This window comes from Mycteria americana, chromosome 4 (assembly GCF_035582795.1).
Source record: "Mycteria americana isolate JAX WOST 10 ecotype Jacksonville Zoo and Gardens chromosome 4, USCA_MyAme_1.0, whole genome shotgun sequence".
Taxonomy (NCBI): domain Eukaryota; kingdom Metazoa; phylum Chordata; class Aves; order Ciconiiformes; family Ciconiidae; genus Mycteria; species Mycteria americana.
The window spans coordinates 13,084,443-13,102,695 of record NC_134368.1 but is presented as its reverse complement, the minus strand read 5'-3'; the positions used below and the strand labels follow the sequence as shown (position 1 = coordinate 13,102,695).

The following is an 18,253-nucleotide window of genomic DNA, read 5'->3' as shown; positions in this document are numbered from 1 at the left end:
TGTGTGCATTTAAATCTCTTGTATTTACTACACAGTGCTAAATATTACTACTGTTTTCTTTTTATATACTGGTGCTTTCTACTTTTCTTTGTCACTCACATTTGGCTAATAGGAGTAGCATGGCATCATTCCAGTTCCCTTGGTTATATCCCGCTTACTGCTAGCTCACAGAGAAACATGCGGGACAGATATCGTAGTCTTTTTCAGTCAAAACGTCCTTCATTTTAAAGTGGTTTCAGTGTGCAGGGTTGCCCTACCATAAGCACTAGTGAATAATCAAATACGTATTTCCAACATATACTCTCCAGATGCTGAAAAACATTAGTGAGGTCTTTCATTTTGTCCATTCAGCTGTGTCCCACAGCTTCACCTCCTCTCCTGACTGTGTCTCAGCAGCCCTTAATTATGGGTCACAAACCAGCAGATGATGGATTTGCACCATGGTGGATTAGTTGGAAGATCACAGATGCCACTTAAGTAAAGTTCAAATCCTTTCATGAGACTCACACAGCCAACAGAGGGCAAGGGCTGTGTCGCTCCCCATTCTCTTACTATGCTTATTCCAAAAGTATAATTATCAAAATGCCACAGTTGCACAAATTATCCTTAGGATAATGGTAACTTGCACCAAAACTGTATCCAGCACGTATTGTCTTGTAGATATGACGAGAAGTTGGCCACACTGAGAGTGAGAAATGGGCAGCATAATCATCTTGTTCCCAGTTCAGGCTTTGCAGAATGATAAGCTCTTCGTTGGCAACAAAATGATGAATTTATCTCACTATTCTCTGAAAATCTCAGTATGATCAGCTGTAAAACTGTAATAATGTTTTCCACATTCAAAAATATGAAAGTATCCAGGATTTATGTGTGCAGTGATTATATTTTTTCTTAGTAGGAGCTAAGAAAAGTTCAACAGACTTTCCATTGAAGTTTTCTATTAGGTTATACAGGAAAAATTCAGTGTGACAACTTTCATTTATCCTTTTTTTCTAAAACAATGTATGAATTTGTGCAAACGTAAGCAACACGGAAAGGAGGAAAATTCCTCTTAACTAAGAAAGTGGAACAAAGCTGCCATAACCACCACAGATTCTCAAAACTAATGAAAAAATGTGTTTTAATCAAGTACACAATTCTTTAGTGATCTATAGATCTCACCTTCCTTGCAGCTACTTTAAGAAGCTAAAGAGCAATGAAATAGCCTCTTAATGAAAATAAATCTCTCCCTACTGAGATGCCAGTGGCAAGCTCTGATGCAGGGACAGGTTGTGCAAAGATAAGGAGGAGTCTGTCCATCAGGTCTGTTCCAGGAAGACTTTGGGCAGCACTGTACCTACAAGGAAGGCCAAGGAGGCTATAATAATTTCTTTTTTAAGGTATCCAGGGTTGTGGAGTTTTTTCAAGTGAACCCAAAGAAGTTCAGAATTGGGAATACTTGAACGTGAATTACGGTAATTTAAGCCCCTATCTCTCCACATAGAAGTGCAACTTGAGATCCTCCCATTAGACTTCAGAACTGTCAGGAGTAAAACTTACCTAGTTACGTAATTCTTTTCAGCTTAAACATCAAAATGTAGGCAAATTTGGATGGAAAAGCACCTTAGAGATACAGTTGCTTTCTAAACACTCAATTCTACAAACATTCAGCCTACATTGTTTTTTATTTTGTTTCATCTACTTTCAAATACGTGAGTGGAATTCAAATATGCTAGGGAAGGCTCAAATTACAGCTAAGAGACTTTAAGCCATTTCTTCAATAATCTGGTATTTTGGATTCTGTTAAAACCATGCTCTAAGTTTAGAGTATCTATTTCATTTGGAATATGTAATTTTACAATTGTGTAATTGCAAATATGATCCTGTATAAAAATATAATGTCATTTCTATTCCTAGTATGAGAAAGTACAACACAGCTATGTAACCTAATCTAAACCTTCCAGACAGATAGATCTTTGCAGGGAGCTCCTAATTCTCTCTTCATAAAATTTAGCTAAGTATCTAAAGAAGAACTTTTATTTAAGCCCTATTTAATTGCATGATTTAGAAATTAACTGATTTTTAAGTGGAATTTAGGGACTCTCAGGGGACGCATGCACTGGGGTGAATTTCAGCCTGGATATTGTGAAGCCATCACTAAAGTTAATGAAAAGATGCTCATTAACTTCAAAGGGCATTGGCCTATGCCCTCTCTCAGTGCAGGAAGACACCAAAGTCTGATATCAACAGATGAAGAAACAATGGTATGGCTTTAGTAAACCATCTGTACGAACCACATTCAGGTTTAGTTAAAACAGGTTTTCTTCATCTTTCCCTAGCTGACCACTCAACCATGACCCAGAAACGTCTCCCATGAGATGGCGCGTTGTTCAGAATGACTGCGTTGCTCTGACTTGATGCCTTTGAAAGTATGAGCACCATGAATTTACCGTTCCTAAGCTTTAACTGTTTTCTCTAAATTCTCTTTTGTCCAACATGATACTTCACAGAGCTCACCAGTTGTTAAGGTACAGTTTTACTATTGGTTTTAATGATCTGAATCCATGCTACTGCTGAAAGCGGCTGTCCTGTGTTTGACTTCCCACTTTGCTCTGCCTTCTACATTAGCATTAGAGACATGTAGACGGATGGGTCTTTTTTTGCCTCTTTGGTTGACTGGAGGTTTTTCCTGGGTTATTTTTAGCTGAATCTGGTCTCAAATCTGACCAATCATACCTCTTTGTACCCTCTAGTGCTAGCACCAAAGTGGAGGCGGGAAGACATGGCTGGAGAAGGACAGGGCCACATGTGGGTGGGACCTTCCTTTAAGTGGCAGCACGAATTTAGTTTTGGTAAAACCAATCATGAAAGCATCCAAGACAAATCCTGAGCATGCCTGTATGTCATAGCACTCCTGTAACAGAAAACAGATGCAAAAGATAGCCAAAAAATCATTTTGATAATATAGAAGGCCAATAACATGTTTTTAATTTTTTTTACTTTCCTATTCACGAAAGCCAAAATAGGATTTAATCAATCTCACAGCTTTCTGACAATTAAGCAGTCAGACATGAGACAGATATAGCAAGAACTTGCATGCCTCTGGGGAATCTTTTTCCTAATGACTCATATTTGCTAGAGAACTTTATTCTTTCACAGTCCCAGCTGCCTCTAAAGTATATTACAGTAACAAACATAAGAGTTGTGTGCTGATTTAATGATACCCTTTGAAAAAACAGAAGAAGAAAATGGAGGTTTGTCCTTGACTTTTAACAGCCTGCGAAGCATATTTAAATCTGTAATCGCTAACATCAAGAAAAACTGTACCATCCAACAGTTAGATAAATGTCACTAAAAACATATAAATCTTAGAAGGATGCTCATGCTTATAAAAACAATGAAGTGGTGCATGGCTGGAGAGATAGAGAGCATCTGGCCAAAGAAAGTGCTTACGTGATAATAAGACTCTTAGCACAATGAAATGTCTTCATAGGAGTTGAGGCAATGACATTTTTTTACTGGGAATATACCACTGGTATCCACCAGCATGGAGCTCTGCTGGAAGGAGAACTCAGAAACACTGATGAGCATTTAGATAAGGGGCAGCTCCTACATTTCTAGCTCAGTCTCACTCAGATAAAGGGTATATTGAGTTCAAAATAATTTTTATTGGAAGAAAGAAGACATGTTTGGCTCCAAGGCAATATTTTGCTTGTCTCAGTGTAGTAGATAAAAGCCCTTAATCTTCGTATAGTAATCTTTCTGGCAGTCAATCGCATCTCCAGCAACTTCCTCTGCATGTGGTCCTATCCGATGAGAACGACTTGCCTTCCCAAGGGATACTTGGACAGGACAAAGAATAGACTTGGGAATACTGAAGCTCTCCAAGCGATGTTTGTATGGAACATGCCACACTTGTGGATATTTTTTACCTATTGGTGGTAGCCTTGAGAATCTGGCCATGACCTTTAGCTACAGCAATTATGACAAGCAAGGTACACCTGGTATTGAAAAAATACTCAGCATAAGCTTTTATCATACTTGTTATTTTAAATTCTCTCTATGAGCTTTCCAGAGCTAGCACTTCTTAAACCATAAACACATCAAAGGTCCTCTGAGGTTTGGGACTGGCATTCGTCAAGGCCAAAGTCCTGCAATCACACGCACGAGTGTTTTCACAAGCAATCAGATGCAGGCTCAAGAGCTCAATTTAGACAAGTTGTGTTCAGATCTAAGCTTGTAATCTACCTGTGGGCTGTACCGTTTACTTAAACTTTTCTTTTTAGAAAGGACTGCAGTATTTTGCATGCTTTGGTATAAGCCAGCTCTAGTGGTAATGTAAGTGCTATAAATACACAGCAAAAAATAACAGGAACTGCCAGAATTCTGTTATGGTAAATACAGTACTCAAACATTTTAAACGTGAGAAAGTAAATTCCATTTTAGAGGAATCACCAACTGCAGTCGTTTGGAGACACTAGCTTTCCACACAACGCGCTAAACTGTAGGAGAAAGCACAGGGTTTTCCCCATGCCCCAGAATGAATTTCACCATGAAATACTCACATAGATCACACGGCTTGGGGAACCTGATGTACTTGAAGCAGGTACAGAAATAATACTCTCAGAAGAAGTCCTCGTTTCCTATGGCAGAAGTGAAACAGATAAGAAATAGAGAAGAGGGAGAGAAAATGTAACTGATACTTCAAAAAGAGCGTGCAAGACATTTCATTTAATCTAACCTTTACCACTCAAAAATGGCATATTACAGCAAGCTAAAAACATACAGGCGTACCAAAGACTTCAAAATAAAAGAACACCTAAAGTCAATCAAATTGACCTTTTGAAAATGTAAAAATGATTTTACTTTTGACTTTCTTTTCCCCTCCGTTCAGAACGAAATGGCCTGGAGCACTTCTGGGCTGCCAGGACAGCCTTTGGGCACTACCAGGGACAGGTCAAGTTACAGCAGCTCTGAGTCTGGGATCACAAGATAATATGGTAGCAGCATTTTTACTCTGAGGTTATACCATCAAACCAATCTACAAACGAATCTTGCTTCTGGAATGTGTCATGCTACTGTGCTATTCCCTCATAGCAAACAGCACAACATCCTGCAGAGCATCCTGCATCAGATACCCAATGGGTTAGCTTTCCCCTCTCTGATTGTAAGACTACCAGATTAATTTTAATACTCAACTGGTCTTGCTCTGTTTTCAATCATTCTGGCATTCAGAATGACAGACCTTTATTGCCTTCTTTTTGGTAGATTCCTTTATGATGAAAAATATAATTACTTTTAAATAACAAAGGGTGGTGAGACACAATGATATTAACCATGAGCAAACAGACCTGACATTCATAATTGAAGTTTAAACAAATCTTATTATGAAATCAATGGTTTTATACCCTCTTTTATCCAGATATGTTAATTCATCATAAAATATTCTTTCCCATCTATGGAAAAAACCTGTCTTTGACTGCAAAAGTACATCTTTTTCCATGCGCTCAGAATGACCATCATTTACTGTCTCACCAAAGGCTGACACTTCTCACCTGGAGGTTACAACTGTTCAAACCCTTAAAAGGATTTTAGCATTATTAAGCTGTCAGGTCAAGGTAGCATCCTTCCTACTACTCCAGTCTTTACCTGAAGTATTTGCTACCTTTTAGAAGCAATATGTGAATATATCTGTACTGTACTGTGTTAGCACAGCAAACAAACTCAATGATCACAACTATCCTTAAAATGACCTTCTTTAGCCCAAATAGTCCTCTGGATTTCTCCGAGAGAGTATGTGGAGATACTTACTAATATAAAAAAAAGATTCAGTTTAATTGTTTTGGCATGTCTGACTGGGATTTTGGAATTTTCTCCCTCTCATTTTCAGTTGTCTCACACCGAGGCTCTGGACAAGCTCAGAAGGTCTGAGGGGACAAGCCAAACACCGACAGGGAAATAGAGTATTCTCTGAGAAATACTTGTGGCTGCCGTTGAGATGATCATTCAACACGGACAGTGGAATTGCATTGCTCTTCTGCATAGTTAAAATACATTGCAGTTTTCCAGACCTTGTGTAAATGACATGAAAGTGTCATCAATGCACTGATGTCATGTGCAAACCATACTTCTTTTTCAGGATGTCCCTACAGGAGGTCCAATGCGGCAGAGAAAAAACCCCTGAAGAAAACTGTGCTATTTCAATGTTTTAAACCCTGTTAAAGTCAAGTGACAGTTTTGGATTAACCTCAGGATTCCCTAGATAAAGCTTCAGATAAAGCTTCTGTGTCATGTGCATCAGTGGAGTGTGTTTTAAGACCACACAGTGTAGCATGACCTTAAAACACATAACATACCTGGCTGAATATATTTAATAATTCTTAATAAATTCCTGGAGTTTTTTCATGGGCTTTCCTCAACTTAGAGGTGCCATCTTGTTTTTAAGAACTACAATTCATTAAAATTTCTAACATTTGCAACGAAAGTGTAGAGTCTCATCTTTCTGAGGCATTTCTGCAGATTGCTTCCGTGCTTCCTTACACTATTCAATGACTCCCACAAATTTTCCCATTTCTCCTCCTGGTGATTAAAACCTGCTTATGCCACGTCTCACACATGCTCTTTATTCTCTGTATGATCCATTACCCCTTTTAGCATCCCCAACCCATGCCTGCTGCGCATAATCTGCTAGCTTTTGCAATAAAAACTGACATCTCAGTTGACTCCATTGCTTCTGTTCAGTTCTTTTCTCTGTACTATACATTTTTATTCTCCCTCTACCTACCTCTTCTTCCTTTATGCCTTTTGATAATCCTTATTCTTTCTCTTGCTACTTTGATTTCTGCTGTCTTTTCCAGCTTCATCCCTTCTGCTTACAATATCACTCTCCCATAATTTTTCTTTTTGCTGTCACTCTCTTTCACAACTTCTTTTTCCCTTCCATTCCATCTCCAAAGTTTTGGAGTGTGCTGCCACTTACTCCTTCTGCCTTTTTCACCTACTTTAATTACATGCTGTGCATATATCTATATAAACATATAGAAAGGTAGCTTTTAAAAACAACAAACTGCAAAGGTTGACCACAAAATTTCTCAACCAGTATATCCCATTCCCAACTTTACAAGTTATGTTGAAAAGTCCATTACTACCCTCTTTGAAACGGCATCCTTTCTTCTTGGTTTATTTTTTCAATAATGAGTGTAAAGACCAAAAAAAGAGGAAAAACCCAAAGAAAAGGGAAAATGACTAGACTTGGAAAAATTCTTTGAGCTCCATTCTGGTTTTTTTTCCTACTTATACAAAACTCCCACTGACTTTCAGATACAGATGTCTTCCTCTCTGCTGGGGAAGGGGCAGACTCCCAGCACTCAGGAGAGATGTGTTATAAATGAGTCAGCCTTTACACAATATCTTACAAGTACTCTTTCTTTGTGAGGAAAAGGCAGCCAAGTAGGAGTCTAGTACAACCTTGTCCGCTGTCTTTCTTTGAAGGAGGGGAAAAGAACCCCAAACCCTACTACATTTTCAATAAATTACATGGGGTTTTAGCCTTGTAATTTCAGCTACTCAGCCAGAATAAAATCCTTAGGAAGCCTGAAATACTGCTTAATAATATTAGGCTGAACCAATAACACTCACTAAAGTATTTTGACAATTTTAAATACACATGTATTAAACAATACATTTTATACTGAAATACTACTTATGCCATTTTCAGAGCTCGCCATGAAGAATACCAGAGCAATCGCTTCCCAAACACACGGGTACAAAAAATACAGCCGAGATCCTTCAGGGTAAAGCCCAAACCAATTTTTTTTTCAAAACTGTAATTTAGTCAAAGTTGCACTTGCTACCACACCAGATTTGTAAACACTCTTTTTATAGCTGCTGCCTGCTGTTCTGACTTGTCCCATGTGCCTTGCATCCAAGCCTCCAGGAATCAAAGCAGAGCTCTTACGAACGGGGATACCAGGGTACAAGGGTACGAGGATACCACTTGGAGCATCAGAGAACAGCAGAACTGAAAAACCCCATACTTGGCCTCCGCGTTAAATGAGATAGTTGCATCTCAGTCCCACCACTTCAGAGAGATCATTTCCCCAGCTACAGATTAATTCTTCATCTCCTAGGGGCAGCTTATTCATCTGCTAACCTTGTAATTATTAAAGTTGCCAGAACTCCCCCCTTTTCCTCTTGCACACAGACAGATGCACAAATCATCCAACTTAAGGAGGTACTTAAACCCAGAGATTAAATTAAGTTGGGGCTGGCTTGCCAACATTTTACAAACAAATAATAAAAAAGAAATTCCAAGGAGAAATTTTTTTGTAAAAACAAATACAGTGAAAGTCCTCTGATCTTTTAAGTGCAGAGCCACATAAAAAGAGAAGAGGTCATGCACTGATCACATCATAATCAGACAGAAGTTAAAAATTAACTTTTTTTTCTTACTCATATTTTCACATTTTTCCTTATTCAGCTTATACATATAACTCTTAGGTCAGCATTCTCCTGAAGTTGTAGCTTTAATCACTAAGTAAAAGCAGAATATTTATAGTACCTTATTGCATTACATTAACCTACTAGATTTCTGTCATTTAAAATTTAAAATTACAGTAGTGAAAAAATTCCAAATCCTTCCCTCCATGCCTGCTGCAAAAAAAGGGATAGAGAATAATATGACAATGGAACAACACTGGGTAAAAATAAGGTATTTTTACCTTGTTTTTTTCTTCAGCCTTTGCAGCCTGTCTACAAACCGGATGCCAAATAGATGTACCTGGAAAGTAAATTTAAAGTTCTGCTTAATTCAGTTCTCCAATAAGAACCTTAAAAGGTTTAAAATAAGAACCTTATTAAACCTTCCTATGAGGTTTTATAAGACACAGCACACTGACTGATTCCACTGCAGTCACTGTTTCATGGATACTTTCAAAGCTAAAACTGATAACTTCTCAGTATCAGCGAGGCTGACTGCATACATATTAAAGACTAGGTGCACCTCAGATGTCTACATGGACTTCAATATGTGAGATCAGCATCAAAACTTGAGTCCTAAGAAGTGTGATATGGGATCTCTGGAGCTCCTCCAGCCCAGCCTCCTACTCAGAGTCGGTCCCATTACAGCAGGCGGCTCAGGGCTGTGCCCAGTTGGGTTCTGCATATCTCCAATGGAGAAGATCCCACAGCATCTCTGGGCAACCTGTTCCACGCTCATTGCAAAGTTTTTTTTTTCCTTGTACGTAGTCAGAATTTCATGTACTCTTATTATACATACTCTCGTAATAGTTTGACCCCGGTCATACTAAGTAGCACACTGTGATGGGATGGAATAGCATTGTGGCATTTAACACTAGCTGAAAATCCAGTCTTTCTTTCTGAATTATTCACTGTACTGATCTTGCACTTCCTATATGTTTGTCTCTCATAAGTCAAATACTAAAGAACTGCATAAATTGAGGGGAATATCCATCCTAGGGAAGCAGGAAATACAGAATGAACCAACTCTCTACTGCATGTAAGTACTGAAGAGAGAATTATGAACTCCAGAGAGACAAGTAACCATAAGCGTGAGAAAGAAACTTAGTAGTTTTGCATCAGTCACAAAGAAAAGAAAAAACCTTTTAAAAAGTTGAACACAATGTTCAATATTCAGTGTTCAATGGAAGTGGAATGCATGTAACTATATAAAATAAAAGAATTATTTGTAAATTTTAAGAGTTAAAAGGAACATTTATGTTTATGTCAGTCTGAGCTCAGAGGAGCCACAAGCTAAAGCTCCGCACAGCTGAATAACGTGAGTGCACTGCAACTTCTGCCTGACTAAATGGGAGGTTGAGAACTTTTGTGTTACAAATATTTAATGTTTGTACTGGGTGGAGAGCACCAAGAAGATTTATTGGAAATGCTTTGTTTTCACAGCAGTTTGATAGTTTTCTAACCAGTGGATCTTGGAAACGAGATAGAAACAGAAAGTCTATTTCCCAGAAGACAGATGGAGATCATTGGAATTTATTTCACAAAAATAACCCAGATGAACACAGACTCAACCAGTAAAAGACTATCTGTAAGTACAGACTGGATAAATTATGTTTACTAAGTTACTGCACTTTTTTGGGACTGAACTACTAAGAAACATCTTTATAGCACCTTTACATTCAGTGCTAATTTATCTTCCAATTATGAGTGGGTCTGAGCTTGCCCACTGAAAGCGTTTGTCCCAACTGCTCCATAAGTTGATGTAAATCTACCCAATGGTTTTAAGAAGTATTTAGATCAACTTTTTTTGAATTACTCCTATCTGTGGTCAAGCAAAACTGGCTGGAAACTTTTTCACACAGAAGAAAAAGAGTCCTTTCACCCAAAAGTCATCTGCTGAGACCACTGAAATTGAGACCACTGGTGACTCAATTTCTGCTAAGGAACATGCATCACCTAAAGGAACTTTACAGCATTTTATTAAGAGGATGAAGAACAAGTTATAAAACCCTGGGCTCTGACATTTTTTATTATCTAACACATCAGGTCAGGCAGTCCAAATACCTAATCACAGAGCTTTCATGAAGTTAACACCAGTTTCTAATGGAAACTGCTCTTTATGTGAAGAGAAAAAGTGTATGATTGTAAGCTGGTATGAATGTTTCATGCATCAGAAAATGAAGGGAGTATGACGGGTCCAAATTAGCAGGACCTGAGCATACTTTGCAATTATTTGAACTAAAAATCAGCACAAAACCTAACAAATATCCACCCTTATAACAAACTGAACTAAAAAAGAAGATTCCCTTGCAACCCAGTTTCAGAGGGTTTGAAATCTAGAAACAAATCTGTAGTTTTATTTTTTTTTTTAAAGCATTTATTTCCCAGGGGATTTTAGTACTGCTAAGCTATTTGCAATTGGAAGAACCACAGCATTTTCTGGCTCCTGAGGGAGAATCCATGAGCACAGACAAGGATCATTATGTCCTTTAATGAGCTAGTTCTTGTTGCAAACCAAAGTGACAATAAAATTGTCATTTTAAATAACGTACTAAATTATAATTAGATCTTACTGAGACCACTGTTGTGTTTTAAGTAAAGTCTAACTTTTCCAGCTTAATGAATGATTTCAAAGTATGCTTCTAGAAAACTTTGGACAATTGCAAAGTTGTAATACAGATCTGGGCAAGCATGTGATTTTAGGATAATATACCAGCCTTGCAGTTCCCACATCCTACTGAGCTTCTCTTTTCTGTTTTCCTTTGAAAAGATACTGCCAGTCAAAGACATAGGCAAAAGCCTTCATTTTCTCTGGTGTCTGACCCTGTATTTAACTGTGTAGACATTGTTTTCTTTGATCAGTTTAGTACAGCTAAAAGTTGCTACATATGAAATACAGATTTTAGCTCATATCTATGTTAAATAATTTTTTTTTCCATTGAATAAATTATTAAGCAAGTTGTTCTCTATTACCACTGAAATTCCCTGACAAGAAAGACTGAACTTCTCCCTGCATAGCTTTCTCCTAAGCAATGCAAGCTTATGGCTGCATAAAGTATAGGCATATTGTCTGGTAGGGGCTTCAGCTCCATGGCATCCTCTTCTCCACCCTCTGAGGGCAGTTAGGTCTGACTGAGGGGAATTCAGGTAAGGACCTTTGGATTTGCTCCTCGTACCCAAGTGGGCAATGGGTACACAACTGGACTTAGGAACCTGCTGTCCCATATGTGTGTTAACTTTCATCTGGACTATTTATCACTGCAGAAAAATTCACATTTTTTTAGTAAATGGAAAATGTTATAATCTTCACTGTCAAGTACTTCCATCTGCAGGAAATAACTGCTACCAATCACCCTTTCTGTGATTCACACTTGCTATTGGATTTGAGAGAGAAGTAATAGTGAGTAAGAAGCAACAAGGGTTTGGTTTTGCTTTTCTTTAGCCTACACATTGCATTCTTCATTTCCTTTGGTAGTTATGAAGTGAGAATATGTGCAAAACAGCTCAGCCATGCTAGCAGGTATGGGCAAGAGGGCCATGCTGCCAAGTGTAACTGGTTTGGTTCTGGAGTTTTGTTTGTTTGTTTGTTTGTTTTTACCTTGAAGATACATTTCTTCTCCTTCTGCAAACATCTGACTGCACCTGACGCATCGTGCGCACGTTGGGTGATAATGTTTTTCTCCTGCCTGTTTGGGAAAAAAGGTACAGATGATTAAGTATACTGATCAATTTAGCAGCTTCGCTATGAGGAGTTTTTCTTTCATCCTCTAGAACATGACTAATTAGAATAAATTAGTTAATGCCAATTAGCTCAACAATCTCCTACAACCACAATGCTTATTTTTGATTATAGACAATTCATGATTGAAAATGTAATTATGGTCTTGCCTACACAAAAAAAAGTTAATGTGCAATAGTTAAGTCTCTGAATTTACAGAATGCATACAATTCTATACAGCGAACACATTTTCCCTGTAGACAACTATGCTGTGCACCAAGTGCAAGGTAGCTTAGGACTCACCTGCAGAAGGAAGTTGGAGGTCATAACCTTGAGCACGCATTTGCAATTCACTGTATGTTCTTCATGATCCCACTGAACATATACTCTTAATGCACAGCAAGAACCATCTTGTTCAAGGAATGTTTGTATCTGCTTTGAAAGTGGCTTGCAGGTAACGGGTACTAAAGGGTTTCCATGAGGATCGTGTGTGGTGTGCCTACAGGACTGTAAGTTCAGAGCTGCCCCTTTTGGGTACTGTGCATTAAATCCCTCACGTAGGCAAGCCAGGAGCTTTGCCAATTGTTCTGAGATTAATCCTTGCAATTTAATACCACCATTTTCATTGATTGGAATGAGAATAGGACTGAGCCCTAAATTTGCTCAGAACAGCTTGGTAACTCATCAATTTTCATAAATTTAAATTTCCAATTACCTTATAACTCCATTAATTTAAACTGTTCCACCATTGACCTCAGTGTGTTTTTCAAGAGGAGACATCTACCTGCTAAAAGGAGCAAGGGCTTGTCTATGTCAATGTGTAACAGAGACAAGGGTGAAGTTAACCTCAAATGACTATCAGAAAAGAAAGCCAAGATTCTTGGATCACGGGATGTATGCAGGACTCAATTTTGGTAGCTTGGCCAAAATTCAATTCTATGGCCAACTGTGGGCAAACTTGTTAGCTCTAGTTCCCACAGGCAAGGACAGCAGCACCACAAGGCAATGTTGGCTTGAGCCAGTGACAAAAATAGCATTCAGGGAGTTGTGCTTTCTGCGTGAACGATGCCGGCCAGCCCCTCCAACCTGCACCCCTACCCCATCTTTCAGATGACACTCACAAAACAGATTTCAACAGCCCAAAGCCAGCTCTTGCGCATGCTCCCAGCACTCCTCACTCTTCAAAATCCCTACAGAACTGAAAGCCAAATCTTGGTACCTCCTTCTTCCTCTTTGGTCCCACACTCTTCTGTGATAGACAGAATGGCCCATGGTTTAAGTGGCTTAAGGTCAATGCCACTTCCATTATGAACAAAAGCGAGGAGACCAAGTAACTCTAAAGCTAAGGTAAACCAAGTATAACTTAAAATTAAGCTAAATCTGACTTCAGTAGAAGTTCTCCTGTGGTTAAAAATAAGCAAATTTTGGTCCACGTAGAACGTCTCATAACCTGTTTATCTGGAAAAGGTTGAAAGGGCATTGAGTGTACCTTTAAGAAATTTCTATCAAGTATTGCCCCGCTGTCTTCAGCATGTAAATATGCTCTCACAGCACTGCACTGTAAATCCCCCTTCTATTACTCTAGAAATATAACACTGTTACTACAGGGATGACTTGTCTTACTCTTTTTCATTGACTGAATGTCAAAGCCTTCAGAGGTATTTATACTAAAGAACATAATCTGTGTCTGGGGGCTATTGTGCCATTCACAATATCAAATACAGGAGTGTGATAAATTTAGGTTAAAGAATCTCTGGTTTTACTTCATCAGTGTTAACTTGGTTCACCCCTGAAAACCTATTGCTGTATTTTAAATCAGCAATAAGGAAGAGCAACGCATCCCATCAGAATTGCCATTTTGAAAACAGTTTTGTTCCAGTTCACTCTTCTTTTTATGGTGTCATTTGTGCAGATGATTTCTAGATGACTGGATGATTTCTGCAACTTCAGACATGGAAGATGGTCACTACTACCTGTGTTGACACCTTAAAGTATCAGACCATGAAGTATCAGTACTGGGTTTAAGCTTCAGATTTACAATTGCTTGACTGTGTGCAGGTGTTTAAGCACAGAAGGTTATATAACAATCACGAGATAAACTTAAATTTGGAATATCAAGCTGAAAAGAAATAGAATTTCCCTTGGAAGATTTGTACTGCACAAGCATTGCTAATGCAATGCATAGCCTCAATAATTCAATTGATTTAGCACAGCTGATACAATTCCCAGGCTAACACTCTCTAGGGGAATTCAATTACTCCTTTGCCAAAATAAACTGTCAGAACACATTCTCAGATAACCTGGATGCATCACAGAATAAAATCTATTTCCCTAAATTTAACAGCACAACCAAATACATCATTTTAATTCACTCTGTAGAGTAAGTAATATCAACTAGCTGTAGAATGGCACAAAGAGACCTCTTTTTATAACTTAGATACAATTGTAACAGAAAAATCAGGGGGAAAAGGTCTAGTGATCCTTTTGTTGATGCTCACACCAGCATAACTCCAATGGATTTTGCATAATTACCTCTGAGTTAAAATGGGACAATACTCAAACTCTTCATATAACTCTAAGTGCTGACAGTCTTCTTTGTTCCACCTTTTAAAAATTTTTTTATGATGTCCCTATTCTAACCAAAGCACAGAAGATGAGGCATGGCAGACTCTTCATCACTGTAAGTATTTAAAACAGATTACACCATCTTTCTAAAGGAGAGGTGATAGGTGAATCTGAGGCTAGGGACTTGACACAGGAATTAACTAATAATATTCCCTGGTATGTTTATACAGTTAGCCTGACTAGATACCATAAATTATATTCAGACCTGGGTGTGTTGGGTCTGAATGCGAACTATAACCCCACTTGCATTTGTGCCAAGAAGACTTTCATCAGTGTCCCTTCCTCCTCTCTCTTCAGACTATTTCAGAGGCTTCATCTCATAGATGAACAATTGGTTCCAGCAGAACCCAGAAATTTTACAAGCTTAGGGCAGCAACTGTTTTGTGTTTTCGGTTCAGTTGTAATGATGGCCTCATTATTTTTTCTTTTCTTGGTTATATTGATGTGAGGGAGTTTAATGCAGCAAACAAATTCTTAACCATATGGTTACTTCTTCTTTGCACAGTTTGAAAACTTAGTTTGACAGATTGTTGTCTCAGTGTTTAATAAAATATCAACACACAGAGAGCACAAAAGAAGTGACATTCATCTCTGAAAGATCTCTTACGGTTCAAGTGGTAGATTGTAAGAAACCTTCTCAATATCCTACATTTGCTTCAAGACTCCACCAGGTCTTTGTGCCAGGCATCCAGACGTGAAGATATTATTATTATGAAGATCAATTTAAAGATTAATTCTCAACTGAGATTTCCTCAAACCTGAATAGCAAAGCATGTCCTTAGGAACAGAGCACACTACCAACAGTTTAATTTCTCTTCAAGTGACTACACCAGGTTTCCACATGATTGTGGAAATCAAAGCCTTGGTATGTAATTTAAAGGTAGAGTCAAAACAGTCCTTAACACCTTGAGACAAAGTATTATGAATTAGGTATGAGGGACCGCTTTGAATGGTAAATCTCCTCTGCACAGCAGGCAGAGCCTTCTGGGCTGGGCCAACGTGAGGAACGTTCTCCGAGCAGAGCCGAGGACCTCCCCACATGCCCTGCCCTAAGCATCAGGGGCACCGCACTGCTGCTACATGTCCCACAGCACATTGACAAGTAAACCCATGCTTCACTTAAAACAGGACAAGAAAGCTCTGCAACAAAGTACACACAACCACCTTTTCTCATTTCTCATAACTTCAGGGCTTGAACTAGATAACAGAAGAACGAACCTGATGTGACAAATGTGAATCATATAATTTAAAGCACAATTTGAAGACAGTAATGGGTGTTATCCTAAAGTCTGCAGAGCAGTTTGAACACCAGGCCTGGGAAGCATGCAACACTAGCAAAACTGGAGTAATTCATACCGGAAGGAATAACCTTATCTAGTTAAGGTTGGGTTTTAAATTAGCTGTCATCAGTCAGGAAAAATATACTACATTATTGCAGACAGCTCAGCGAAAACCTCTGCTCATTCTCTGGCTATGGCTGCAATAACTGACGAAGTGATAGAATATATAAAAGATGGTATGTAAAATAATTGTAACTCTATCACAATGACATTGCTTGTCTGGCCTCTCATGCCGTTGCTAGGAGCGTAATTGATGTCATTTTTTACTGCAGCCAATGAGCGACAACTGCGACACATGAGCGACTGAACCAGAGCAGCCTAGAGCTCAAAGCACGACCTGAGTCCTGGAAAGAAGACTCAAGATTTCTGATGATTCTCTCACCAGCACATCCTATCTCACCGCATTACTCACTTAGTAAAGTAGCTAGTAAATCATAGAATAGTTTGGGTTGGAAGGGACCTTTAAAGGTCATCTAGTCCAACCCCCCTGCAATGAGCAGGGACATCTTCAACTAGATCAGGTCGCTCAGAGCCCCGTCCAACCTGACCTTGAATGTTTCCAGGGATGGGGCATCTACCACCTCTCTGGGCAACCTGTGCCAGTGTTTCACCACCCTCATTGTAAAAAATTTCTTCCTTATATCTAGTCTGAATCTACCCTCTTTTAGTTTAAAACCATTACCCCTTGTCCTATCACAACAGGCTCTACTAAAAAGTTTGTCCCCATCTTTATTATAAGCCCCCTTTACTGAAAGGTCTTCCTAAAGCCTTCTCTTCTCCAGGCTGAACAACCCCAACTCTCTCAGCCTTTCTTCATAGGAGAGATGTTCCATCCGCCTGATCATTTTTGTGGCCCTCCTCTGGACCTGCTCCAATAGGTCTGTGTCTTTCCTGTGCTGAGCGCTCCAGAGCTGGACGCAGTACTGCAGGTGGGGTCTCATTAGAGCAGAGTAGACGGGCAGAATCACCTCCCTCGACCTGCTGGCCACGCTTCTTTTGATGCAGCCCAGGACACGGTTGGCCTTCTGGGCTGCGAGCGCACACTACGGCTCATGTCCAGCTTTTCATCCACCAGTACCCCAAGTCCTTCCCTGCAGGGCTGCTCTCAATCCCTTCATTCCTCAGCCTGTACTGATACCGGCTGTTGCCCCAACCCAGGTGCAAGACCTTGCACTTGGCCTAGTTGAACCTCATGAGGTTCACATGGGCCCACTTTCTCGAGCTTGTCCAGGTCCCTCTGGATGGCATCCCATCCCTAAGGCATGTCAACCGCATCACTCAGCTTGGTGTAATCTGCAAACTTGCTGAAGGTGCACTCAATCCCACTGTCTGTGTCACTGATGAAGATATTAAACATTACTGGTCCCAATATGGACCCCTGAGGGACACCACTCGTCACTGATCTCCATCTGGACATTGTGCTGTTGACCACTACCCTCTGGATAGGACCATCCAACCAATTCCTCATCCACCGAACAGTACACCCATCAAATCCATATCTCTCCTATTTAGAGGGAAGAAAGAAAGTAGACAAAATCATTTAATGTGTTAAATAAACTTGTAACTATTTCGTTCCTTTCCTGAGAATGAAAAGTTTTCAGTAAACTTTTTCCTGGGGGAAAAAAAAAAAAAGTTTAAAAAGTCTATCTCGTTATCAAATTGCACAGTAGTAATGGACATCTTTTACTGCTGGGAGTAAAGAATTTGTGGAACTGAGAAAAGGTTAGACTGCTTCAATGATTCAATCATATCAAAGAATATTTTCCATTTTAAGGGTATATTAGGTTGCTGTAATAGTGCCTGATTACCACTGAGTGTTATCTATTTGAGGTAGGTCCAAATCCTGCCATCCTCATACTCTAAAATCTCTGAGTGAAGTTCTAACTGTATCCTATCCTGAACAAAGATAATGGAAGTCAGCCTACAAAACACTGAGCCTGCTGGTATGCCAAGGCATGGTGCAGTTGCCTGACCCAGAAACAAAGCCAACAGAAGACTGGTATAAAGCATTCTTAGTTAAAAGCTTTTCACATGGAACAAATTTGTCGGAGAGTTGGGTCATCACCAGACAAGCACCTGTTCAAGCAAAGGGAAACAGAATAAAGCACAAAAC

At 39.2% G+C, this 18,253-nt stretch overlaps 1 protein-coding gene across 5 annotated transcripts in view; it reads right to left on the bottom strand.

The window, feature by feature from the left end:
- ABLIM2 (actin binding LIM protein family member 2) overlaps nucleotides 1-18,253 on the bottom strand; it is a 185,357-nt gene that overhangs the window by 79,679 nt on the left and 87,425 nt on the right. For all 5 annotated transcript variants that reach the window (XM_075499695.1, XM_075499693.1, XM_075499694.1 and 2 more), the window contains exons 7-9: nucleotides 12,056-12,143; nucleotides 8,700-8,758; nucleotides 4,545-4,622 (exon numbers count right to left, since the gene is read on the bottom strand). In XM_075499695.1, coding sequence (XP_075355810.1) covers nucleotides 4,545-4,622; nucleotides 8,700-8,758; nucleotides 12,056-12,143 — 225 coding nt within the window. The remainder of the gene's footprint in view (nucleotides 1-4,544; nucleotides 4,623-8,699; nucleotides 8,759-12,055; nucleotides 12,144-18,253) is intronic.